Genomic DNA, 27,869 nt, shown 5'->3' on the forward strand with positions numbered 1-27,869 from the left:
CTAATAATAAAATAAAATTATATACATTTTTAATTTTGTAGGGTGAAGTTATGTGTCAAAGGGCAGGACTGAAGTGATGCACATAAGCTAAATGGTAGTGTAAACAGCATAAATTATGTTTTTAGCCCTTGCAGCATAAAATGCTGTGCTTTTTAAATGACATTTCTGTGCACTCTTCTTATATCTGAAGTCATTTTTAGTTCCCTAAGAGAGTGCCCTTGAAAATGTTCCTTGTTTCCCCAACTTGCACTGATGTACCTATTTAGTTTGTACACTTTATCAGTTCCCTTTGAGTTTCCCTTGGCTTTCTCTTAGCTTTGGCTCAGCTCCTTTCACCTCCTTCTTTTAATTGCCTTGTTCATGTGTCTGATTTCCCTTCGTCTTGCACCTCAGGGTGTCATCTGGCCTTTGTTCACCTGATCCAGGACGCGTGGCAGCAATCAAGCACACAATGGTACACACAATAGGGCCTGATGGGGGCCCATCCTCGCGCTGAGAGGCTCATTTGACACCTAGTCGTGCTGCAGGTTTCCCCTATAAACCAAGTGCTTTTCCAGATTAACTTACTGTTCTCTGCTAAAGCTTCAGAGCAGGGTGAAAGCCCCAGTGGAAGCTAACCTTGACATCTGGCTTATGTTAGGTCAGGTTCAGCCAGAGCCGGGGCCGACAGCCACCTATGGCTGTCATACCTGAATAGCTCATCCATGTGTTGAATTTCACTTGTCGAACATCTTGTCGCAGAAATTGCTTGGGGTGTTTTTTGCTGAATGGACGCGTGCCGGGTGTCACCGATCCCTGTGCCATGACGCCCATCCATTTTTAACAGCAGCACAGATGAACTGTGTGTGGCCTCCACTTGCACGCGTGTCCCTGTAAACGCACGCGCCGTCCGGTGGGCTCGAACCACGGCTGTCCGCCCTGTAATTTACGATCAAAAACAGACGCTATCGTGTTTCATATAAAGTCCAGCCGTAGGGACGTGACGCACGCCACGTCCACTGGACACTAGACAAAATGAAACAGTATCTCGCAATGAACGTGTTAAAAGTTATTGTTCCAATTAGAGCAGATGAAAATGAGATGTAAACCTACGCCAGAACATTTACAGCGTCAGTCATTGCTAATTCATGAAAAGTGGGCAAAAAGGTGCTCCTCATTTATTTTTTAGGATTATGTCGCTTATTGTGGGCCAATATCAAAATACGGTACGCACTTGACTTGACCAAAAGAAGATCACATTTCTGATCCAAAGGGGAAAACATTATGCTGTAATGAATGTAACTACTGGCTTTTAGACGTCCTTCAAAAAGGGTAATTAATGTATTACCAGTCTAAAATGATCCACAGTGCACCTCATTAAACATTACACCGTCCACCCACTGTGTCTAATGCTGCATAATCATTAACAGTAGTGGTACAAAGTGGAACATTTACAATGACCCCAGAAAGTATTCGGACATTTAATTCACACTTAAACATGTTCAAATGTCAGCAAATTGTAAATATACATACAGTTAAAATTCTATACATACATCCATGCATATATGCATATATACACACACACACATAAATATGTATTTGTATACAATATACACTGGTGTTCAAAAGTTTGGGATCAGTAAGATTTTTAATGTTTTTAAATGACTCTTATGCTCATCAAGGCTGTATTTTTTTTAAATACAGAAAAAAACAGTAACATTATGAAATGTTATTGCAATTTCTATTGGTTTCCTGTTTTAATATACTTTAAAATATAATTTATTTCTGTGATGCATCACTGAATTTTCATCAGCCAGTCTTCAGTGTCAAGTGATCCTTCAGAAATCATTCTAATATGTTTCAAATAATCTGTTTTATTATCAATGCTGGAAATGGTTGTGCTGCTTAATTTCTTTTGGAACCTGTGATACGTTTTTTAAGGTTTCTTTGATAAATAAAAAGCATTTATTTCAAATATAAATCTTTTCTAACAATATAAGTCTTTACTATTACTTTTTATCCATTTAACACATTCTTGCTGAAAAAAAACTATATTAATTTCTTTCCAAAAAAAAAAAAAGAAAGAAAGAAAGAAAAAATATACTGGCCCCAAACTTTTGAACAGCAGCGTATATAGTTATTTATATTTTAAATAAATGCTGTTCTTTTTAATGTTTTATTTATTAAAGAATCCTCAAAACAAAGTATCAGAGGTTCCAATATTAAGCAGCACAACTGTTTCCAGCATTATTAATAAATCAGCATATTAGAATGATTTCTGAAGAATCATGTGACACTGAAGACTGGAGTAATGACGCTGAGAAAAAAGAAAAATGTTATTTGACACTACAATATTACATTTGTTTTTTTTTTCTGTATGTGTGATCAAATAAACCTCTTTAAAAAACATTAAAAATCTTACTGATCCTAAACTTTTGAACAGAAGTGTATATAGTGTATAAAAATATTGTGTATACAATATTTGTTTTTAAATATATATTTATAATACATATGAAACATAGAATGGAGAATTTTCCATATCTTGCTTTATATCTTACTTATAAAGCAAGACTTCAGAAATGACTGACTTTCCATTACAATTGTGGAAAACATCAAACATTTACAGATGGTGTGTTATATTTTAGCTGTACAAGAGTTTTTAAACTGTTAAAATAGTCAGCAAAGGTCATTACATTTCAAAAATTAACTTAAATGAAAGAACGGATGTATTTATAATGAGTGACTCTACCTTAATGGTTTCCCATATACCCTTAAAACTTCTAACTAAACACATATGTATTTTTTTAAATATATTTTAAAAATTATTTAAAAAATATTTAATACATAATTATTTATAAAAATATAAAAAATATATATTTTTTACTAGTTGAGATACTGCATACATTCCATTAAAAACAGTACTTAGTATAAATAGTATTTAATAAATACTCAAAATTAAAAAAAAAAAAAAAGTACATACTAAAAAAATTCCTTGCAAAAAAAGAAATTACTTTTGTTGCGTCGTAAGTTGCACTGGCTTAATGCTAAATGATTACATATGCATATATAAAAAAAGGCATTTATCTAGCATCAATTGTTTTATGATAAAATTTATATAAAGCATTAATATCTGTCAGTGAGTATTTATTGACAATTCTGCATCTGCTTTAAAACACTGAAGTGAAATAAAACAAATGAAAAGAAAAAGAAAAGGACAGAATGTGGAATTATTAAGCAAGAATGGAAATATAGAATGTAGAATCATACCTCTTACTCATAAATAAAGCAAGATTTCACAAATGACTACAAATGTCCATTACTACAATTGTGAAAAATATCACACATTTACAGATGGTGTGTGTTATACTTTAGCTGTACAAAACATTATTTCAAGCAAAATTTGTATTGTATTGAGTTATATTTTATTTTGGCCTTAATTATGAACTGTACTTTAATGGTTTTCCATTCACTCTTAAAACTTTGAGAACTTAAACATTGGGGAAAAAAAAAAAAATCTGGTTGTGAAGCTGCATACATTTAATTAAAAAAAATTCCTTGCAAAAAAATAAATAAATAAATAAAAAAAATAAATTAATTACTTGTGATTTTCCTTAGAAGTTGCACTGGCTAAATGCTAAATGATGCATGCAAAAAATGAATTGAACTGAATTGAATATCTGTCAGTATGTATTGACAGTTCAGGCTCTGCTTTAAAACACTACAGTGAAATGAAACAAAGAAAAGAACAGAATGTGGAAGTATTAAGCAAGAATGGAAATATAGAATTGGGAATCCTCCATATCTTACTTATGAAGCAATGACTGACATTTCATTATTACAGTCATGATAAATTTCACACATTTACAGATGGTGAAAGTTATATTTTAGCTGTACAACACTTTAAAACCTTTTTTTAAACCTATTAAATAGTCAGCAAATATCATTACATTTAAAAATGAACTTGAAATGATGAATGTATTTGTAATGAGTTGTATTTTATTTTAGCCCTACGTACAAACTGTACTTTAATGGTTTCCCATACACCTTTAAACCTTAAAATAAAACAGCTAGTCAACAAAAAAACTCTGAACACTTTTAAGCACTCTCCAGTATAAAGACAGCATCCGTCTAGCACGCCGCATTGTCTCAAGCTTCCTAAGACAGACTGCGCCTTATTGAAGGAACTGGAAATCCTTGCTTTGAGAAGCGTCTTGTTTCAATAGGGAATTCCATTAATCTACATCTCATTGCGTCTGAAAAAGCTCCATTTTCATCCAAATGTTGCAGAGAGAGAGTATCTCTCTATGTGGATTGTGAAGGGGCCGATCTTGTCAATGAAGAGCAATGATACAACTCCTCAGAAGGAGGAGATGGTAAACAGCTTGAGTGGTACTTGTACATGCAGCGGTTCGCACACACACACACACACACACACACTCCTGTTACTCATAAACAAATGAGGTGAGAAGTTTAACAAGCTACCTTTTGCTAAAGAGGCTATTTTATTTATTTGGGTGGGCATGAGAAATTTCCTTCCCATTAATTTCCCTGAAAGAAACGACATCCGTGAGGCTCGCAGTGTAATGCAAATACAAAGATAAAAACCCAAAGGTTGCGGAGATAATTGCAGGTTGTAATGAATTTTGATTTAATGACGTATTGATGTGGGCATCAGCAACTCGCAACTAAAAAAGTTTCGGTTTTCCCAGCTTGGAACGTGAAAATATATTGCCCTACAAGCTTTTTGGCTTCAACACATATATCAAAGCAATACAAGACACATGTCATGAAGTACAGGAGATTTATTGAAATGGGCTGTACCGTCATTCTCACCCGTTTATATGGTAGTCACATAGACAATACACTCAGATCTCTCTTCTACACTCATTCATGCCGCATGCCAAGAATGCAAAGACAGACGTATTACTTCCGGATGAATGATCAATATCTACATCTACGCAAAATGTTTAACCACCCTATTGGAAAATGTCACGTTGAGAAGAGTTTTCATCTATGATTTTTCTAACACCGTAAGCAAATTCCGAGGGTAAAAGTCTATGTTCTAAGTAGTGTTATTTACACACTATTGGAAATTCAAGTTTTTGGAGGAAAAACGGTATTTTAAAGGAAGGAGTGTCTGAGTTGAAAGTTGTTTACATCAATGGAAACCCTTATGATACAGAATACTGAAAAACCGGTACAAATGTATATATATATATATATATATGTATATGATATGATTTTGCAGCACCAGAGATTAATGTATAGAAGACACCAAATGGAAAAGAAAAAAATGTTAAGTTCAAATATATTTTTCTAATTTAACTTTGTGTTGATACTGTGGCTTTCATAAGTTTTCATTTTATTTTTGCCCTACTATCCTTTACAGAGGAAAATCTTTTTTTTGTTTGTTTGTTTTTTTTTTCTTATTTTTCAAGTTTCAATTATGCCATGTGAATTTATCCAAACTATCTGTTGGGGAAATAGCAGGAAAATAGCAGCATACAAACATATGATCACTTTAACACATTAAGAATTAAAAAACTATAAACCTCTAAACAAACGAATAAAAAGTTGGAAATTAAAGATCAACAGCCAAGCAAGAAACAAAAAGAAAATATTCCGTTTTGCAAAAAGAAAAATAGGTAGTCCAAACAATCTGATTATTAATAAACCAACAGATATATAAAAAAAGTACTCATTAAAAATGATATGTCTTCTTGGTAATCAAATTAAAACCATGCTGATCATTATACTGTTAATATTAGTGAAAGCAAACAACGTATCAGCATCACTTCAGCTATGTATACTGTAAAATGTGATAAAAGAAGTGCTTGATAATATCTACACAGGCTAATCAACACTGTGCTTGTGATTACAGACATTGCTGATTGGTCAAAATACATTCAGCGTACAACACAGAATTGCTCTTGAGAGAGATGCATAGCAGTTCCAGTTCAATGAGACAAAACAGACAGGAGAAGAAAAGTACTCAGCTGAATATGATCAATGTGAGTCAACACTTCTTATCCATCCGACAACAAGATCTACAGCAAATCTTAAGCAATTTGTACCTTATTTGATCGAAAGCTCTTGGAAGAAAAAAAGACAGAAGTCCTGATATGAAACAACAAATAGAGAGCGAGAGAGAGAAAACCTATAGCTAACTATATGCACAAGATGTACTATAGCTAACTTTACTCTTTAACACATAATTTTCAATCTGAATTTAATTCATTTAATGAAACATTTTTGGCCAGCAACAAATATAATGCAGAAAAAAAAATATTAATAAATAACATGCTTCTGGTGTAAATAATGTAAGCTTGGCGTACCACATTTGTAAATGATTTGTAAATAAAAGCTTTAACATGTTTATCCATATTGCAAAGGTTAAAAAATTTAGCACGTAAACAAAACTACATGGAAAAACTAGCTTCCGACTGCTCGCACAAAACTTAATGGTCTCATTTTTAGAAAACTGACCAGCCATGTCAGCACTGTGTAACACTGTATGCGTGAATAGTCAATTACACACATGTAAACCTCTCCAAATACATAAAATGTAAGCAAATAAAACTTTAAACGAACAAAACCATAATAATTTACAGCTAAAATACATCACTTAATCATTGCGACCCAATATTATAGAAAGACAGAAGACTTCCTTTCCAGCACAACTAACCAGCACAGTGTTTTACCATGTTGTTCAGAAAACTACTTCTGGGAAGCTTTCTGCAGAGCTATATACATACAGAGAACTATTGTGTCTTCAAAATATCAAAAAGGGGTATTACAGCATAAAGAATTGCCTTCACATGAGGGGCTAACATACAGCTGAGGTCAAAAGTTTGCATCCCCCTTTCAGAATCATTAAAAATGTTAATTATTTAACCAAAATAAGGAGGATTATACAAAATACATGTTATTGTTTATTTAGGACTGACCTGAATAAGATATTTCACATGAAGGATGTTAATATATGATAAATATAGTCCACAAGAGAAAATAATAGTTGAATTTATAAAAATGACCCGGTTCAAAAGTTTACATGCACTTGATTTTTAATACTGTGTTGTTACCTGAATGATCCACAGCTGTGTTTTTTTTTTTGTTTGTTTGTTTAGTGATAGTTGTTCATGAGTCCCTTGTTTGTCCTGAACAGTTAAACTGTCTGCTGTTCATCAGAAAAATCCAAGTCCCACAAATTCTTTGGTTTTCCAGCATTTTTGTGTATTTGAACCCTTTCCAACAATGACTATATGATTTTGAGATCCATCTTTTCACACTGAGGACAACTGAGGGACTCATATGCAACTATTACACAAGGTTCAAACACTCACCGATGCTCCTGAAGGAAAAAAACACAAATTAAGAGTCAGGGGTGAAAACTTTTGAACATAATGGAGATGTGTACATTTTTCTTATTTTGCCTAAATATCTCGTTTTTATTTGGTACTGCCCTTCAGAGGCTACAGAAGATAGTTACATGTTTCCCAGAAGGCAAAATAAGTTACATTTACCCTAATCTTCAAATTCAAAGTGTTCACCCCCCGGCCTTTGATTGCTGGAAAACAAAGAATTTGTGGGACCTGAAGGATTTTTTTTTTAAAAAAAGCAGGCAGTTTAAGTGTTCAGGACAAACAAGGGACTCATGAACAACTATGACTAAACAACAACAATAAAAAAAAAAAAACACAGCTGGTGATGATTCAGGTAACAACACAGTATTAAGAATCAAGGGGATGTAAACTTTTGAACCAGATCATTTTTATAAATTCAACTATTATTTTCTCCTGTGGACTATATGCAAACATCTTTTATGTAAAATATCTTATTCAGGTCAGTACTAAATAAACAATAACATGCATTTTGTATAATCCCTGTTATTTTGGTCAAATAATTAACATTTTTAATGATTATAAAACTTTTGACCTCTGCTGTATTAAAACAAGTTATTTTACAGACTACAATCATTCTAGTTTTCTCAAATGTACATTTTTAAGTATGCGGTGCGCACATGCACCACTGCTGTATAGTATTTCACTACACAGATGCTCCAGTGTAACAGCCCAAGGTGCAAAATATAAGCTCAGTTACCACTGATAATAGCCAATGTCATTTTCTCACCAGATATGTACTAGAGATGACACTAGATCACAGTAAACACTATAAAAAGTGTCCTACAAGAAAAGCATCGGGAAAGCAGTACAATGTCAAAGAGTACTGTCTTGCAATCTGTAAACAATTGTTCTTCAGCTAGTTTGTCTACATTGCTCATTTTGTTGCACAGAACATGCTATACATTGTAATGAATCAAACCGACTGAAATGTTTCCATGATGAGGCATCCAGACATGCCAAATTAATCCGTTATTTGCTGTGGTTTTAAATACGCATGGGCTAGACTTGCTGTGGTAAAATCAGGGGCCATTTAATACTTCTGTGCTTGATTGACTGACCGACTAGCTTAAGTTTAATTAAAAACCATCAACACTTTGGTGTAGTCAACTGTAGGCAGTCCACACATTTTGACAGTCCTACGGTATACTGAAGATATTCAGCAACGGTACATTCCAGTTCATCTGAATGACATTCACAATGAAGTCTTTGGAAACCAGATGCTCATTTCTACACTTCTGTCATCACTGTATACAACAGAGGCAGTTTGTTTCTTCTTAAAAAGTGAACAGTGTTATTCACATACACATTTTGCTCATTGCAATCAAGCTCAAAATAAATATTAGTAGTGTAATTCTGTACCAGTGTATTGTTTTATAGACGTACGATTTGAAAAAAGTACCAAAAAGGTTCCAGTACCGACGTCTTGTAACTAACGTATCAACATGGCACCAAACACATGCCAATATTACTCTTTGTCTACAGTGCAAACACCCTTCAAAGTGACAGGACAGTTACCCTGTCAAACCCAACACGGTCTTTCAGTAAATCAATACGCTCCAGTGCTAAAACATGCAGTAAATATTCACTTCTATGTCCCATGGTGCAATCAATCCAAGTGTTTCCTTGCTTCACCACATATTTGTGGACAGACATGTACGTCTGGTACAGCTTTTGCAGTGTGAATTCAGTCACAGCAAATTAAAGGCCTCATATGGACAGTCCACCCCAGTGATCATCGCAAAACACAGTGAGTATTAAGTGCTCAATTCTGTTATACTGACTGAATATAACGTAAAAGTCAACTTAAACACAGTTATTTTCGGTAGAAACATAACATTGGTCTCGCGCAAGAACGGCACTCAAACTAAGAATGGCTGCTTGTGGAAATTTTTGAAGTATTTGTCAACAGCTCAAAATATTCATTTAAAAAAAATCAAAATAAACTAATGAAAAAATCTAAAAAGGGGGTTTGGCATCGCCACATTTAGTGCCTATATTTCTTCACAATATATCTGTTTGTTCTTGCAAACCTAGAGTAACAATCTGTCTGCATGTGAACAAATATACTTGTGTTCTTGTCAGAACTGGCATTCCAGTGTCCTTTTGCAAGCAATATACTGTATATTTTGCCAGAAAACTTAAGTTACAATATGCTTTTTAGATCTTTTATTTTTTTGAGATCTTCCCAGCTTTTCTCTTGGGCTCATAGGGTGTTCTCAGGATGCTAGGTGTTTCTTCCATTACCCTGACCAGCAGGTTATCAATGTAGTCCTCCAGCTCCCGAATATGAGCATCTTTCTTTCTCACTACCTCCTTCTGCTTGATGAGCTCTTGCACAACTTCTTCAAACGAGAGATTGCTGTAGGCCGCCATATTCATCTGCAGATGTTCAGGCTCCTGTATGTAAGAAAGAATACATGACAAATGATTGTTACATCTCTGCTTCTTTTTATTGCCCATAACATGCTGGGAATTCAAACTGTTCTCTCAAGTAAATAAATCATGTGCTTTTAACCAGAAATTTGATACTTTAAAATCTGTATACATGGATAAGCAACAATGCTACATACGGTAGTAGCTGCACTAATAACTCTGGGATGCCAAACTTCATTCAAATTTTACAGGGGCAAAGTATTTTCAAAGTCAAGATCGAAATAAACATGTTATTTAATGCTGCCTTTAGAGCTCACTTGATAAACAAGCTTTTATTAAAGGTGTTGGTCTAAACGCTCAAGTCTCAGTTCTCAGGCGGCGTGATTATGTGTTGACATGAGAAGTGTCTGCTTCTTCCTTCACAATGATATTGAGGAAACGGCAATTTAGAAACATTTGCTCATCTGCTATCAAGTGTCTGACAAATTCACACTTTTTGCTGTCAAGGTGAAAACATGCACTAAATGCGGTCAGTTGATATAATATCTTGGAGAGATTATCCATTTCACTGGTGTCAAAATATGAATGGATGACTCTCAGTCAGGCCTAATTACTGATGCTTAGTTAATTACAATAAAACTGCCACCCAAAATCAACATCAACAGGACAGAGAGCAAAAATTCATCTAATTACTAAATCCAAATAGCTCCAGAAATGAAGTACTTACACCAAATCTACACTGATTAGGTTCTGTGTTTAAGGAAATTAAATTTAAGGCCTTAAAGGATTAGTTCACTCCATGTCATCCAAGATGTTCATTTCTTTCTTTCTTCAGTCGAAAATAAATTAAGGTTTTTCAGGAAAACATTCCAGGATTTTTCTCCATATAGTGGACTTTAATGGGAGCCAACAGGTTGAAGGTCCAAATTGTTTCAATGCAGCTTTAACGGGCTCTACACAATCCCAGCTGAGGAATAAGGGTCTAATTTAGCGAAACGATCAGTCATTAAAAAAAATAAAATAAAATAAAAATAAAAAATGTATATAATTTTTAACCACAAATGCTTGTCTTGCACTAGCACTGACTTCACACATTACGTAATCATGTTGCACTGTTCAAAAGTTGTTGTATGTTGAATGACACATATTTACACCTCTTTGCATCAGTTAATTGTTTAAAATGGTTCGTTCGTGTGCGTATCCTGGATCCTGGATGTTTAAATCTTTTAAAACCTAAAAGATTTCTTTCGCCAAAAAAAAACATGACCTCTCCAACGTGATTACATAATGCGTGAAGTCGTACACGCGCAGTATATACTGTATGTTTTTAGTAAAGGTGTTTTTTTTTTGTTTTTTTGTAGAAAAAAAACATTTGTTTCACTAGATAAGACCCTTACGCCTCAGCTGGGATCGTGTAGAGTCATTTAAAACTGCATTTAAACTGATATTTGGACCTTCAACCTGTTGGCTCCCATTGAAGTCCATTATATGAAGAAAAATCCTGGAATTATTTCCTCAAAAACCTTAATTTCTTTTTGACTGAAGAAAGAAAGACATGAACATCTTAGATGACATGGGGTTGAGTAAATTATCAGAAATTTTTAAATTCTGAACTAAATCTCTTAATACTTTTTAAAGCAAGTTATTATAATAAATATATTAAATTATTAACTAAGGTTTTAACAGGGACTAAAACATTTAAACATCTGTATTTTTCAAACTCATAAAACGTTTATGTAGAATAAAGTATCAATCTAGTTAAAATTCTTTCCTTTAATGTTTTTTTCACTAAATAATTGTAAGTTTGATATGCACCAAATTCTGTAAATGCCTGAGTAATTAAAGTGAAACAATATTTCCATTCCCAAATTTAAGACCTCCACAAACAACACTTAAGACTTTTTAAACTCTCAAATTTTGAAAAGTGAATTTAAGACAATCTTAATATTTTGAAGGACCAGCCCTGTGTGACGATATATATATATAAAATACATATAAATTATCTGTGTTTACATGTATAATACTAAGTGGAAGATTAACAATAACCTGCATTCATACATGGCACTTATTAAGGAAACAATACTTGGCAAAAACAAGCTTCAACACTTTCAACCTGAACCCTTAGAGTCTGAACTGCTTCTGGGTTTGAACTTGATCCACCATATCGGACAGCTGTTTATACATGTGACACTTTGATTATGATTATCCTCCTTAGATTACGGTAATGAAAACAAAACATTCCTTCTCTTTTTCCCTGAGGAAACAGCAGAGCAAATTTGACTCCATAAAACTGCCATTCTAGAAACTAAAGCAAAAATACAGTGGCCCTAAAAAGTATTTAAGCACGTAAATCACACGTAAAATATGTGAATTTCATCGCATTAGAGAACAAAAAATAAAATGAAGTAGCATTTATTTTAAATGAAAAAGTACAGTTAAAAAGGTACACTTTCCAAGCAAAACATTTGCTGAACAAATCTATCGTTTAAAAATAGGATTTATTGTTCAAAATTTAAGCAAAAAAGTATTTGGATGCTTTATGGTTTCTTGAGGGGAGCTAGCTTCATACATCCACTAAAATCATCATTTCAAAACACATTTAAAAAATGTATACATTTTAGGTGTGCTTGTTGAGTTGAGCGATTGGTAATGGTGGTCAACAGACAGCGCAAGCCAAAACAACACTCTCTGGCAAACACACAACAGCGAACACTGAATCAAAGGAAGATTTAGAGACAGAGATGCTGCATGAATAGCAAAACCACCAGGGCACATGCTAGTGGGGGCAGGAAAAGAGCCCAGGAAATGACCATGAACTGGCAAGCAGCTGATGAGCAGATTTAGGCAATCAGGAGTGTGGGAGAGATAAGACTTCCACTTGGCATTCTTCAGTTGTCTCATTATGGGCACTAATGAGGGCCTTTGCGTTGAAAATCTAAAACTCCAAGTCCTTTGAAATGCCTCGGCCGGCTCTCCCCCCAACCCCCATCCTTTAATTAAGGCCTTAGAGTGCCAGAGACACTATTTCACGGATGCAGTGTTAACATAACCTCAAAAATGGGTGAGGAAAGCCATTTTCAGCAACGCGTCTCCAGTTTCAACATCACTTCAGCGGCTATTCTCACACAGCAGGCGAGCTAACGTCGCGTTGCTCCGCGCTGGACACGATGACGATCGCAATCAGTATAATTATGACAAAGTGAGAGAGGGCCCCTTTCCACGTTTAACGCTGACCGCGCTTTGACCTATGGTGTAAAATTAGACCAGTGACAAATTGCGTATTATTAATGATTAGATTTCCAATTATTGAGTGAGAGAACATACTGTCCGAGATGGCTCGCTAACGAAATGGAAGCGCACTAATAACATCACACTACTTCAAATTACATGCAGATCAAAGACGATGACCACCCATTTCAGCTGTTAATTAGATAAACGGCCCTCCAAGCAGAGCGCCACAAGTGATACTCAGTCAGAGATCAGCATCGACGACTTCCATGTATAATAGGGCTGCGATAAATGACCAATTAAAACTTTGGGCAAGTTTTGAAAACTTATGAGAAATGTGGTCAAACTGTGTCTGGACAGACCGGACAGTGACAATGTGATAATGCATCCTTGTTTAGAATGGAAATGGAAAATAATATTACTACATTTAGTGTGGTTATGTGTATTTCAGCTTTGTATGTATAACAATAGTGTAAAATATAAAAGACATACAGTGAATTAACTTACATGCTCTCTTGCAGTCTTCATGCCGCGTTTCTTTTCGGGAGAGGTTCTGAATTTCTGTGTAAGGTCCTCGTTGCTAGTAGGATTTCTCATGTTGTCACTGCTAGACGGAAGAAAAGAAAACTGTTACTCCAATAAATATATAAAATGCACTTTTACCTTACAGGAAACTCCTTCATTTAACATTTAAATCAATTTAACAAGCACTATCATTTAATGCAATTGTTACTTGCCTGCAAAGTTTAGTATAACTGTTTGAGTTGACTTTTAGTTTTCTGACTGAGGGTCAGGAAATGGTTTGACTCCCCCTCACACACGAACAACAAGTGTACTTTTCATTTCTCAACAATCGGTCACTAACCACAACAAAGGCATTAAAGCCAGTTATGGCGCTCAGTAAGTAGGCGGTGTTACCAAAACCTTTTGTCACAGTATGAGCAATATTATACCACAGCAACGGTATATATGTTTAAACATTTCAAAAATTGGGGTGGAAGGTTTTTGAAAGTCATCCATTATGCTCACCAAGGCTGCATTTATTTGATCAAAAAAAAAAAAGAAAGTAAAATACTGAAATATTATTACAATTTAAAATTCTGTTTTTTATTTTAGTATAATTTAAAATGCAATTTCTTCCTCTGATGGCAAAGCTACATTTTTAGCATCATTACTCCAGTCTTCAGTGTCACATGATCCTTCAGAAACTATTCTAAGATGCTGATTTTGTGCTATAAGTAATAAGTTTTAGCTAATAAAAATAACGTTATTTTAATAAAAATATATAAGAGCAAAGGAGTTTAAAGTTATCTACACTGACAATGCTTGTCTGCAACACTTTTTTTTTCGTATAGACAGTCTGACGTTGAATTTTCTTTTTAATCATAACAGGAAATTTGGAAATTCAACCGGATGACACATTTGTTCCACCTATACCACAGCCATGAAAGACCACTGCAACTTGCAAGAAAGTAAAAAGGTCTTTATGCCTACGTGGGCAAACTGATATGAGTAGAGTTTCAATCCTTTCATAATCATTAAGCAGGTTTGTTAAATGTCTTTTTAGCTAACCTGTGACCCCTGGAAGACCTGTGATCTAAGATGAGAGAGTAATCAGAGAGGATGAACGGCCTAGTAAGCTACGACCAGATAAATTGTTAATTGAATGGTCTATCTCTCGTTCAGATCTCATTACTCTGGCTTGGTCGGGACCCTGTTGGGCCTAATGACATTGATAAGGTCTTTCTAATGACAGACTTTCTCTGATAAACATTAAGTGCTCTAACTCCACTGAGAACAGAGCAGAGGTTGGAAACGACAGGCTATAGTAATGAAAGACATGCTCCTCAGCATTTATTTGAATAAATATTTTTCACACATATATTATTATTTTAACCTAATTTTGTTCTCATTTGCCCTTTCTCATTAAACATTACTGTTAAATGCTAATGGCATTCAACCTCAAGTAACTGTAAGGCAAGGTTGAAAACTAGCTGTAAACGGCAACAACAAAATGGCTAAAAACTAGTCTTACCTGGATCTGTAGTGTGAGAGAAAAGGGTTGGTTTCACTTGAGGTTTCACTGGTAAAGGGGTTTGGGGATCGCAGGTCTCCAGAGCTTCCTGTTCGCGTTCCAGCAGCCGTTTTCTTTCCTTCCTTCTTCCCAGTCACTCTGCCCAGAAGACCGACCTTCTCCTTCTTCTCTTTCTTCTCTGCCCCCCACAGCATCCCCTGATCTCCCTCGAAGGGATTGCGGTTGCGTGGGAGAGTGGCGAATTTCTGGGGCATGTTGTCTCCTATGTCGGAAAAGGGGTCACATGGAACGTCGTTGGTTGGGCAACCATATCCATCGCTCTGAGAGTGTCTGTGAGATGCAGCGACCCCTGTGGATGAGAAATACAGAACATTTAGCGCTTCTCCACAGAGCAATGTAGGGATGAGGTATTTTGTAGGCTAAAACCCAGAGTTAGTACTTTAACACTTCCGGTTCCATCACTTTAAAGTCTATGGGTTATTGGCTGCCTGAAATAATGTCTATGGTTAAAGGAAAAATTCACTTCCAGAACAAAAATGTACAGATTATTTACTCACCCCCCCTTGTCATCCAAGATGTTAATGTCTTTCTCTCTTCAGTCGTAAAGAAATTATGTTTTTTGAGGAACATTTTTCAGGATTTCTCTTCATATAGTGGACTTCTATGGTGCCCCCGAGTTTGAACTTCCAAAATGCAGTTTAAATGCAGCTTCAAAAGAGCTCTAAATGATCCCAGCTGAGGAAGAAGGGTCTTATCTAGCAAAACAGTCGGTTATTTTCTGAAAAAATTGACAATTTATATTCTTTTTAACCTCAAACACACTTCTTGCCTAGTTCTGTGTGAACTCTGTGTATTCCGGTTTAAGAGCCGGTGTTTACAGAATTAACATGCAAAGAAGTTTTTTTTTTTTTTTGTTTGTTTTTTTTTTGCATTTTTCTTGAAAGGACAGTGGGGATATGACAGGATGTGAGTAGGACAGAGAAAGGGGGACAAGGCCGGGAAAGGTCCACGAGGCGGGACTCGAACTCGGGACACCCGATGGTGCAACTGCCCACAAAGCTATTGGTGATGACATAATTTTTTTTTTTTTTTTTTTTTTTGAAAATAAACGATCGTTTCCTTAGATAAGACCCATATTTCTCAGCTGGGATCGTTTAGAGCTCTTTGAAGCTGCATTTAAACTGCATTTTGGAAGTTCAAACTCGGGGGGCACCATAGAAGTCCACTTTTTGGAAAGAAATCCTATGTCTTCCTCAAAAAACTGTACGACTGAACAAAGGCATTAACTTCTTAGATGACATGGGGGCAAGCAAATTATCAGGATTTTTTTATTCTGGAAGTGAATTTCCCCTTAAAAATATTTTCACATTTTATTCTATGACATAAAATACATCAGTATTAACCCCTAAGCTTTTACTTGCCAACTCGACTTAATAGGACTACAGAGGTTGTTTGTCCTCACCTTTCTCCTCAATAGAGTTCATGGAGTCGAGTTTGGGCCTGAAGTGTGTTCCTATCAGATCAGACATGGAGTGAGCAGCAGAAAGTTTCTGCGTCCCAGTGAGCAGCGAGCGTTTTGGCTTGGGTTCAGGTGGAGCCTGAGGGTGCGGGTGCGGGTTCTGGTCTGGCAGAGAATCAGTTTCGCTCTGTCCTGAGCGTGGAAGGATGGCGGAAGATGTGTCTGAAAAGGCACCGTCGTGCTTGCGACCCTTCATCTTTTCCTTGAGCTTGGAGAATGGCGATCTGGGTTTGTCTCGCATTGACAAATCGAACATGCTGGCAGTCATGTTGTTCCGCATGAACTGGATGCTGACTTGAATCTTGCCTCGGTCCTTCCTCTTCTTACCTGGCCTTGAGTCTAGTGTGTACCAGCTGACAAGAAAGAGACAGGAAGTATGAGACATATAGCAAAAATGTTGTTAATAAAACTTGTCAGAAATGCAGAAAGGCATTTCTATAGCAATACATAACTGTACTGACAGACTACGACGGATTGGGATACAACTTATATTTCAAGCAAAAATCCAAGTGTCAGTGGAAAAATCTGTTTTTGTTGAGGGAACCAGGGCGATGCTGACTTACTGTAGAATGTAAAGTACTGTACTGTTTGTAAATTCAAAGCGTATTTAAATTCCGAGCACAGCTGCTAGAGCTACACATCTTTGGCCGTTGTGTCACGAACATGGTCAGCCTCTTAGGTGTTATTAAAAACAGCTAGGCTGGTGGTACATGCACCAGTAATTGCAGATGTTTCAGTGTACTTTCACAGCTTGATAAAAACAAACAGGAGAAAACCGCACACTCTTTCACTTCTCTTTCTGTGAAACCCCCCGGTGGGAAGACTCTCTTTCAGGCTTTGCTCTGTATGTATAATTCATACAAAAACGACATGGGGGCAATGTGTTTGTCTGGCCAGAAACCCAATTTCACTTCACACAAATCCACAGCATAGTCCATTTAGTCCATTTGAAAGCCTTCCCCCTTCCTGAGAACGCATATTATAGTAGGGATAAACATAATTCCCTGGTAACTGCAAAGGTTTGGGCCACATAAAGAATGTGAAGTAATACGCCCCCATCTACGCCATTCCCCAACTCCTGTTTATTTAACCTCTTGCTCTTTTTTTCAGCTGGAAGTAATGTGATTGATGCTGTAACTGTGTGAAAAGGAGGTGGCATTTGCACAACTCTGGCCTTTGTTCATTGATGCTCACACCGGTATTTGGAGATTATGAAATGGACAATATTTCAGCAGAGGCACATGAATCTCATGAGTGGCTGAATATTGATGCTCCCGCATTTCAAGACACTTGGAGCAGGATCATTAATTTAGAAATGGTGGTCGTGAACACTTAAGGTATAGGTACAACACTACACAGAGACTTTTATTCAATACAAGGCTAACCGGTTCAATGAGCGGACGCCATACATCATTTTACACCAGCATAGCCAAATATATGGTAGAAAACTATATTTCTGTAAGATATTTTTAATTACAGATTTTTTCCCCATTGATGTCAGTCAGTATTAGCCGTTATTGCATATTTATTGTGCAGATTCATTTATCCTGTTTTGGGTTTTTTTTTTTGTTTTGTTTTTTTTCGGCCTTTGCAGCCAATGCAACATTTCTCATTTTTATTTAGTTTAACTTGAGTAAAATAAGCAAATCTAAACTGAATAAAAATGAATAAAAACCAAATAGAGCCTATACATATATATATATATATATATACATAAAAAGACTAAAAAACACAAAATAACAAAAAAACATTTTAATTAAGATAAAAACAAAAAATTAATTAGTAAAAAACTAACAAACTAATAAACAAAAACAGACACTGTACTAATTAACTTTTTTATTTAATTTGAATTTAATTTTATTTTAATTTATGTAATTTTCCTATGTAAATGTATTGTTATAATTATTAATAATACTTATTTACTTATTAATTTAATAATTTAAACCATTATATCTGTTATGGTGGGAGAGCTTTAATCATTCTGTACTTTGTGCTGGTCCTTTGAACAGTATAACAAAAAAAAAAATCTAAAAATCAATTGAAAAATAATAATTATAGGGGTGTAATGTCTAAAATCTCTTGAAGTGTTTAAATTGACCTGTTTCATTATTTTGTAGTGCTGTTAAATCAAACACCAAAAATAAAAGTTTGTGTGTGCTGTGTATATTTATATGTATATATAAATACACATTTGTACATGTAAATATTTTAAAAATGTACATATGTATTAATATTTATATATGATTTAAATTATATATAAATATAAATATATATTACAATTATTTAATATATACTTAAATATATACATGTACGTGTTTGTGTGTGTGTGTGTGTGTGTGTGTGTATGTGTGTGTGTGTGTGTGTGTGTGTGTGTGTGTGTGTGTATATATATATATATATATATATATATATATATATACACATATATACATATATATACATATATATATGTAAACAATGTTCTGTAATGTTCTGTAAACACAAATTTATATTTTGGATGCAAATAATCGCAATTAATCGATTTGACAGCACTACTATTTTGCAATTTATTAAGACAGAATGGCATAAAATTATCTGCATGGTGCCCCTATATCTTAACTCATGAATTTTAAGGGAGATGATTCCATCCAAGTGTGCTAAAATGACACCCATTAAAACTGGTAAACTGAGTAGAATGTGATTCATTATTTTTGTAAAAACATCACACCAGGCCTCTCCTGACCTCAGTACTAATTAAAAAGACACTGTACACTCACAAACCAGCCCTCCAGAAATGCAGTTCAACACTTCCGACCTAGACACAGTTCTTTCATGCAAACACTACTGTAAACACTCCTTCAGTATCGGAACACGCTTCCCTCTGGGGTCGTCACAGGCTGCCATCTTGCTGAGTGCTCTTCTTCCACCATGGCACAGCTAGTGAATGGTGATTATGTTTCTTTCCAAGACCATCCACACACTGGGGAGCTTGTCGATCCGAGGGAAGAGGGTTTACCTGGTCTCAGGCCCAGTGAGGGAGCTCTGATCTGGGCATGTGGAGAGCCAGCCAGCCCCTGTTCTTCACATGGGAGTCAAGGCCAAGATAAATCTTCCTCTGCCTGGAACCACAATACTCCCACTCTGCGAGGGCCGCTGGGAACCACGGTACAATCAACAAACACAGGTGTGCGATAATTAGGGCCTGTCGACTCCAATGTCGAAACGGACTCTTGTACCCTTGCGTCAGTTAGAGGAAACCCTTGCATGAATACAGTCAATAGGGACTGCTAACCCTAAGAGTCTTTCCAGAGGATGCGAGGTTGGTAGAGTGATTTGAGTCAGGAGTGTCAACAGTGATGTTAGTAATCGGTTACAATGCATAACTTCCTCCCAAGGGTGTGATATCACAGGATTGCTAAATAAACAATGCCTGCACTGATTGTGACATATTGCCAATGAATAGAAGCTTTGAGGAAAAGTAAGGATGCATGGATAAAAATATTCTAGCAAATACCAATAAGTTGATAATTATTTTAATGCACAATGAAACATGGTACCAATATATTGTGCATTATTACAGGCAAAGTAATGCAATCATCTCCAGATCTCCAGTGCAAAGTGTACTTACATATAAAACTATTCCAAACTATTCATGCATTCTAAAAAACACATTAAGTAATTGATTTCAGTAACGCATGACAGTGGCACTGCCTTTTCCACTTTCCACAACAGGCCATACTTGTTTCTTTCGTAATACTCACATAACATATTGTCAGTATGTACATGCCCAAAAAAGTGAAATCAGAAAATATTAAGACTCTCTTCTGAAGTAGTCTTGACATTTAGTTACAGAAAGTAGCCTATGCCAAATCTGACAATGATATTTGAGGAAGTCAGGAGACAGAAGAACACAAAATCATGCAGTTTCCAAGAACAAAACACACGTTAGTCACCAGGAAAATATAATAGCACGCAGGATAATCATTCTCACTAGACCTGTTCATCTACCACAGGGTTGTGACTCAAACTGCATGGAGTCAAAAGGCCTTTATCTGAGTTTCATACCAGAACAAAACTGGCCTGTATGAGATGGCTGCCCTTTGATAGTAATGCACAGCAATGGCGTGTCCATAGACATTTAAAACTTAGACAACAGGTTTTAAAAACAAAGACAGGATTACGTCAGAGGAGTGCTACAAATGAAACTGCATCAGTAATTGTTATAGAAGTTAAAAACAGGCCAAGTCGTTTCAAAACGTTCCATCATGTTACTCTTTGAGTATTTATAAATGACTTGGCTTCAAAATGCTGACAAGCATTAAACGCTAGGGTCTACGTAGGCTGATATGTCAGAGCGAGACTTTGAGGTCTCCTTTTATGTTACATTTTTTGAGCCAAAAGCTATCATATAGCCTCAAATAATCGAAGAAAGGAAGGTCTGTGATTTCAAAAGATTTTTGAGGTTTGCATAAATAAAAAAATGTTTTTACTGTAATACCAAAAGAGGAGAAAACTTTTAGTGTCTGGTTCCTCTTTTAGGTTGCACTTCTGCTTATCTGAAAGAATGCTACATTTGTAGAGTTCTATAGGACTTTTGACAGATCCTTAAAAGATCAGCCATCAAAAAAGAATAAAGTAACTCACTTACTCAGTTTTCCGCCGTTCCTTGTTGTCAAATATCTCATTTAAGTTGATGATTTTTTGGCCCAGAAACTTATCTAATCCAACCAGGGACCGGTGCATGACTGTGAGGCACAGCTCATAAACCTCTGGATTGCTCTCCATCAGCAGCCCTGGCAGTTCAAACGAAGCTTCTTCCCTCCACACCGGGCTGAGGGTCTTTTCTGCCACTGATGTGGAGTACTTCTCTTTGCCCAGCTGGATGATGGTGTAGGCATCGTTTGTGCCATTCTTGCCCTTTGGTTGCAGGTCTGTGGCTTGAAGAACAGTGGCTTGGACGTGAGTTGGAAACCACTTCTGCGACTGCTCGCCCAATGACATGATGACTTCAGGTGTAAAATGATGGATTTTGGTGTGTGAAATGAGAAGTGTATTACTTCAATTTGGCCTTGGCATTTTGTTTAGCTTCTAATCACAGGAAATGAGCCACCAAGATTTGATAAAAAGTGTAAATTATGTTTAACAGCGTGGGAAGAACATATTTGTTATTTCAAAAGTCGCGACTATTAACAGAGCAGGTAATGATGTTGTTACACTCCGCAAACACTCCACACATTCACCCCGCTCCAACTCAGGTCACCTAAACCAAAGGAAAAAAAACAGTCTTAGAAAACAATATTAAAACTTAAGTTCATATTATAAATGACACAGAAAATATAATTATGACTTTAACAGTGCAACAAATTAAAAAAGGTAAATTGTTTAGTTGTTTTGTGTAATTGTTTAGATTTATCATGGAGACCAGGGAGTCTGTAATTTAATGTTTTTGCTGTTATTTTGTTTTTTGTTTTGTTGGCTGTATGTATCGCACAGTGTTGGGGAAAGTTACTTTTAAAAGTAATGCATTACAATATTGTGTTACTCCCTAAAAAAAGTAACTAATTGCGCTACTTAGTTGCCTTTTATGGAAAGTAATGCGTTACATTACTTTTGCCTTACTTATTACATATGGACGGGGCTTGTTTGTTTGTTTTTACCATATAAAGTTCTATTTTTGGCAGATGTAAAAGCCATTTCACACCAAAAGCTAAATGAATAAGCCTGAGGCTGATGGAAATGTACAGTCACATCTGTTCAACAGAATGCAGGAGAAGAAAGTTCAACATCAGCAAAAAAAAAAAACGTAACCCAAATGTTATGTTTATCTAAAGTCATTTTTGCTTTTTTGTATGGTTGAACTGGATCATCAAAAGTCAACAGCAAAGACACTGGTTAATAAAATGGGAATAAATACATAAAGTATATTTAACATTACTGCAGGTATAATTGTATAATATTCTGAGTTTGTATTTCACCATTTTTATTCATTTTGAGGAATCATAAATCTGTTTTTGTGCAGGTGAGATGATACATGATACATATTTAGTCTAGAACTACAGTAACATCATGTTCACACAGCGCCTCTGCACGTACTCCCAATTTCACTGAGCATGAAACAGCAGAGCTGTCAGCAAATACACAAGAAAAAAAAAAAGTAAAAAAGTAACATGTACATTTAAACATCACTAGTTACTTAAAAAAGTAATCTGATTACATTACTTACGTTACTTGTAATGCCTTACCCCCAACACTGGTATCTCACACATATATACTGAAAATTAAAATTGTGTAAATTCATGTCAAGTACATTTATTACTGTTCTTACAACCTACACTATTGGGACTGGCTGTAACTTCATTTGAAAACATGTTGAAAAAAACCCATGTGGTAATCAGATTGTCCAAAAAATTAACTATGTCCCATCATCCTACGTTAATTTTAAAAATGTTTAATTCAAAATGGTAAACACAGGGAATGCTGCCGTTTAGAAAAGAAAAGAAAATGTAAGCCTATACTGTGGCACTACAATTATTTTTTTATGTACATCAAATGTTGCGAGGTTTATACTGTATATCAAATTAAATGTGAACCTTGTCATTCAAAAAAAATACTAACGCTGTCATTTAACAGTGAATTTATAGTCGAGACTTGACTTTTTTATTATTATATAATTATTTTATTATAATTGTTATTATTTAGAATTACTATTGTTATTATGTTCCATTTCATTTATTTTGCTCTGTAAATCCTTCAAATGTCATAACACCGAGATTTTACTTTTACTGTCACCTCAGGAGGGTGGTCATGGGTTAAACTCGCCCAAAAATACTCGCCCAGAAACACCACTGCTAGTTTTATGACCCACAGTTATTGCTGCTGTCAAACAGTCATACAGCACAAGGCTTTGGTATTTACCTCTGAAGCATCTTTCCCGAACACAGCTAGCGACGCCACTGCATGTGGGATGACCGCTTATGCCAATCGGTATCAATTCTCTACATCTATGGTGGATGAAAATGAGTACGGTGCTGTAGGCGACACTAATTCATCTTAAACAAATGTGTGGCATTCCACATCAGCCTTGCACTCGACTTCCTAGTTCCTCATTTCCGCCGATGTGGTCACGGGTCGAAGTGCAAACTCCTCCTCTGTTGCCGTGGAAACACAGGATTTGATCGGTGCGCGCCTGGCGCTGTTCCTGGGATTCGAATGACTGTGAGGCTTATGAGAGTTTGAGCTGTTTCCCTTTTGTTGTTAATTTTATGAGAAAGCAATAAACAGCGTGTTTGTAGAACAATTAAAAAATTAACAATTTGTGTAAAACACAAGTAACCTATACACAATACAATTTTAGATAACTTGGTTAATGTTTTATATAAATTTTCTTTAGATAAAATTATATAGAATTATACTAGCAGGTCAGTCGTAACAATGGAAGTCAGTAATAACAATGGAAAAAAAGAATGAATATTAAATATATAGTAACAGAATGGCATATAAGCTGCATAAATTGTGGAAAACAAATAAAATGTAGAGGGAAGATCAAAATCAGCTCTCTGAAATACTGAGTCCATACAGGCTATCTGGGATTCTTATAATGTCCACTCAATAAAGTCAATAAATGTCCATTGGAGGCTCTTGACAAAACTAGACCAACCAAACATGTTAACATACTGTCTGTCAATGTTTCTTGAGTGGGGACGTTGAGGTACAGATAAGAGATTCATTTAAATGAGTACAGACGTTTGTGTGTCATCACAGTTGACAGGTACATCTTAACCAAACACACCTGCTCTTTCATTTTATTCTCTTTCTCTCTCCTTATCCCCATCAGCCTGCCATAACCGCAGAGTGTTGTGTACATACCAGAGTCAGAGGCATGAGTCTGGCACATTCGTCACACGTAGATTATAACTCTTATCTGGAGTGTATCTCAGGATGAAAATGGGCCTGGTGTGGTGAAATATTAGGTCATATAAAATGCATTTAAGACAGCTTAAACAGAGGAGGGGCCCTTCCATGTGCCATTTCGAGTTAAGCCTCACTGCAAACACTGGGAAGCAGCTGAGGAACCAGAGCGGAAGAATCACCCTGAAGATAGCTGTATGATCCTTCATGGACCAATGAAACAATGTTTAATATATGTCTGTATATAGTCATTCCTTATTTGTATCACTCCGTTGTGTATTTTTACGCATTGCAGACAGACTATCTGTGTATTAGTGGTGGACACATACCCATTAGTGGCTACTCTTCTCCATGTTACACTGTTATGACAGTAGGTGGCGATACATCTTTATAACGAGTGAGCCAATTGAGTCATTTACTGAAATAATTTGTTCAAAGGTCTAATTCATTCAAAAACTAAAGCTACTGTGTTTATAAGTCATTGAATTATTCACTCAACCGATTCATTTAAAAACAGATTTATCCAGGAATGCAAGAAGTGACTGTCTTTATGAAGGAGTCATTTATCAAACGATTTACTCATTCAGGAACAAAACACTACAATTGTCAGCCTTTTGGGAAGCACTTCAGCATTTTACAATGGAGGAAATGTTCACAGAGCTATGGCAATAGTACTCCTGCATATGATGTTTCCTTGAGGGACTACTGTGACCAAGTGAGAAAAGGTTAAATAAAAACTATTTTCCTTTTTGAGCTTTTCTTATGACAACACAAGACAAAACATGCTGTTTGCTAGCCATTGTTTGTTTACACTCATAGCGCCTTCTGTCTAGTTCCGCTGTATCGATGACAGCACGCACAGTGTTAAAGACGGCAAGCGCTGAATGGTCGGGTAGAAATGTATAGTCTGACATGTTTCTTGTTCATGACACAACCATTTTAGGAGACAAGATTTTAGGAGTCAGAATCACATAATCTGACACAGTGACTGTTGTAACCAACAAAAAAATCATGTACTATGAACAAGGCTTTAAATGTTGCGGCGCGGTGTAGACATGGTGTAAAGCTAGTATGTTTATGAGTGAGTCATTGAATTATTCACTCAACCGATTCATTCAAAACCACAGATTTATTCAGGAATGCAAGAAGTGACTTTAGAAATGACTCACTTAACCATTTACTTAGATGATTTGTTCAGTCAGGAACAAAACACTTCCCACAGCCTTGTGGGAAGCACTTTGACATGCATCTTACACTCTTGGTTTCCCCAAAGAAGTAAGAACAATATTTAAATAGAAAGAAAAAGAATATTTAAATAATCCTTAGAAACGTTTCCTACGGTAAAGAACCTTTTGTGCAATGGAAAGTTCCAATGGATGTTAAAGGGGTCATCGGATGCCCATTTTCCACAAGTTGATATGATTCTTTAGGGTCTTAATGAAAAGTCTATAATATACTTTGGTTAAAAATTCTCGATGGTTGTGTAAAACAACACCCTTTTTATCTTGTCAAAATGAACTCTTCAAAAATCATCTCATTCTGGTCGAGGCTGCTTTAAATGCAAATTAGCTCTGCTTGCCCCGCCCTTCTCTTCTCTCTGTGGAGAGACGAGTCCATTTACTTTAGCCGCATTTAGCCTTGTTTAGCCACTAAACTTGCTAACTAGCACATTATTAGGAAAGATGATTGCAAAGATTCATAAAAAAACTTATACTCACTTCTGCTGTAAGTGAAGCTGGACCACAAATGATTTGCGCGAACACAGGCATATGTAGATCGGGAGGCGCATTCCCTTCACAAACAAACGTAATCCACTGCATCTTCAGCGGGTCAGATGTCGGGAGTAAATGACGACCACTATGTTCATTATTACATCCAGCAATACAACACCTCAATCGCTCAATCTGAGATATTCTTGAAAAAGGAAATATTATTTTTACAGATTAATTAAAAACCACTGCATGGATTTTTATCATTATAGGGTAGATTTGTACATACACTGCCAACACACATTAATGTTCAAACAACATAAAAAACTTAGCATCCGATGACCCCTTTAAAGGTTTTTCATGGACGCCTATTAAAAAGATGTACAAGATGTAATATAAGTCTCAGGTGTCCCCAGAATGTGTCTGTGATGTTTCAGCTCAAAATACCCCACAGATAATTTATTATATCATTTTGAAAATGCTTATTTTGAATGGAAGCAGAAACACGCTGTTTTTGTGCATGTCTCTTTAAATGCAAATAAGCTGCTGCTCCCCGCCACCTTTTCCAGAATAGAGCTGTGCCTTTACAGCTTATACCTTAGATACTCTGCCAAAAATACATCTGTTTGGTTTTGATTATCATGTCCATTGTGCTGAAATCATGCATTTTAAACCATATTTGTTTAAACTTACACGCACCAAAAAATTGCTGTCACAAGGCATGTGAGTACTAAAAGTTCTCTTTCACGTCTTATTGCTCTTAAACTGTCAAACACACAAAAGTTTATGTTAAAAACACACATGAGTTACAAAAACAGTCGGTTATGTCTGTGAAAGTAAACAGCTGGGAAAGAAATTACATTTATATTAGATCTGTGTGGCAGCAGCGTAATATACAGGAAATAAATCAATAAATCCACTGCTCTCTTGTCTCCTCGGAGGCTGGGACTCTAAATAGTGTTCTATGCTTGTGAGTGCTGCCAAAGACAGAACAGTTAGCATGATTTGTCTGAACTTTTGCCATGATATGAGAACTGGTACACCGTTGTCGTTTGCAGAAACACAATGACTTGGGTGGAAACGTACAGATTAAGGGGTGGTAATATTATAATAAGATTCACTTTCTCCGTCATGGGAAAGCAAGTGTGGCTTTTTATTTTTTATTTTTTACATTTTCTGGGTTGGTAGATGCACCAGGGACCCGATTATAGCACTTAAACATGGAAAAAGTCAGATTTTCATGATATGTCACCTTTAAGAAGGTGTTGCACTTCAGACACCTTGAGTTCAAATTTTGGCTTGTGAGCTTTTCCGACCCCATCTCCACTTTGCTTCTTGTCAACGTTCTATCCTATCTTGTTAACTTTTCTATCGTCTGCCAAAAATAACAGTAGTAATAATCAAAAACACCACTACTGTGTGTTTCACCGTTTCTGTTGTGGCTTTGTTTGGAACTGTTTTAACTGGTGGAGCAAAAACAGACCAAATAAAGATAGATAGGAAAGAATAAAGTTTTTTCCCCTCTCCATTCCATAAATTTAGCTCTCAATTTTGCACTTTTCAGTTCTAAAGAATCTCATGGGGTGGAAGAGGCTCATGACTGTAAAGAGACACCACCAGGGGTCATGACACCAATCCTTAATTTGACAATTTGTTAGACACTTTCATGTATTACCTTCTAAGACCATAATACGCCTGTGTGCCTCTGGAGTGGGATAAAAACATGAAAGGCTCTA

The 27,869-nt window shown here is 35.8% G+C and overlaps 1 protein-coding gene across 2 annotated transcripts; it reads right to left on the reverse strand.

Annotated features, from left to right (window-relative positions):
* Nucleotides 1-6,076: 6,076 nt before the first annotated feature.
* LOC127175192 (rab11 family-interacting protein 2) lies at nt 6,077-23,628 on the reverse strand. 2 transcript variants are annotated; one of them, XM_051126123.1, is made up of 6 exons: nt 23,432-23,628; nt 21,165-21,776; nt 16,481-16,890; nt 15,019-15,367; nt 13,491-13,587; nt 6,077-9,779 (listed from the first exon to the last, which is right to left on the reverse strand). In XM_051126123.1, the coding sequence occupies exons 2-6, from the start codon at nt 21,515-21,517 to the stop codon at nt 9,549-9,551; spliced, it is 1,440 nt and encodes a 479-aa protein (XP_050982080.1). In that variant the 5' UTR covers nt 21,518-21,776; nt 23,432-23,628; the 3' UTR covers nt 6,077-9,548. The 2 variants fall into 2 exon arrangements, with proteins under 2 accessions (XP_050982080.1, XP_050982079.1); XM_051126122.1 differs by having other exon boundaries at nt 13,491-13,590.
* Nucleotides 23,629-27,869: the final 4,241 nt, after the last annotated feature.

The sequence above is a fragment of the Labeo rohita genome, chromosome 13 (assembly GCF_022985175.1).
Source record: "Labeo rohita strain BAU-BD-2019 chromosome 13, IGBB_LRoh.1.0, whole genome shotgun sequence".
Lineage (NCBI taxonomy): Eukaryota > Metazoa > Chordata > Actinopteri > Cypriniformes > Cyprinidae > Labeo > Labeo rohita.

Bases quoted from the DNA above. Each gene is read 5' to 3' on its own strand.
- LOC127175192 (XM_051126122.1), bottom strand. From the start codon at position 21,517: ATGTCATTGGGCGAGCAGTCGCAGAAGTGGTTTCCAACTCACGTCCAA. The intron at 13,591-15,018 runs GTAAGACTAGTT...TCTTCCGTCTAG, and splicing joins CTCTCACACTACAGATCCAG to CAGTGACAACATGAGAAATC. The intron at 9,780-13,490 runs GTAAGTTAATTC...TCTTACATACAG, and splicing joins TGAAGACTGCAAGAGAGCAT to GAGCCTGAACATCTGCAGAT.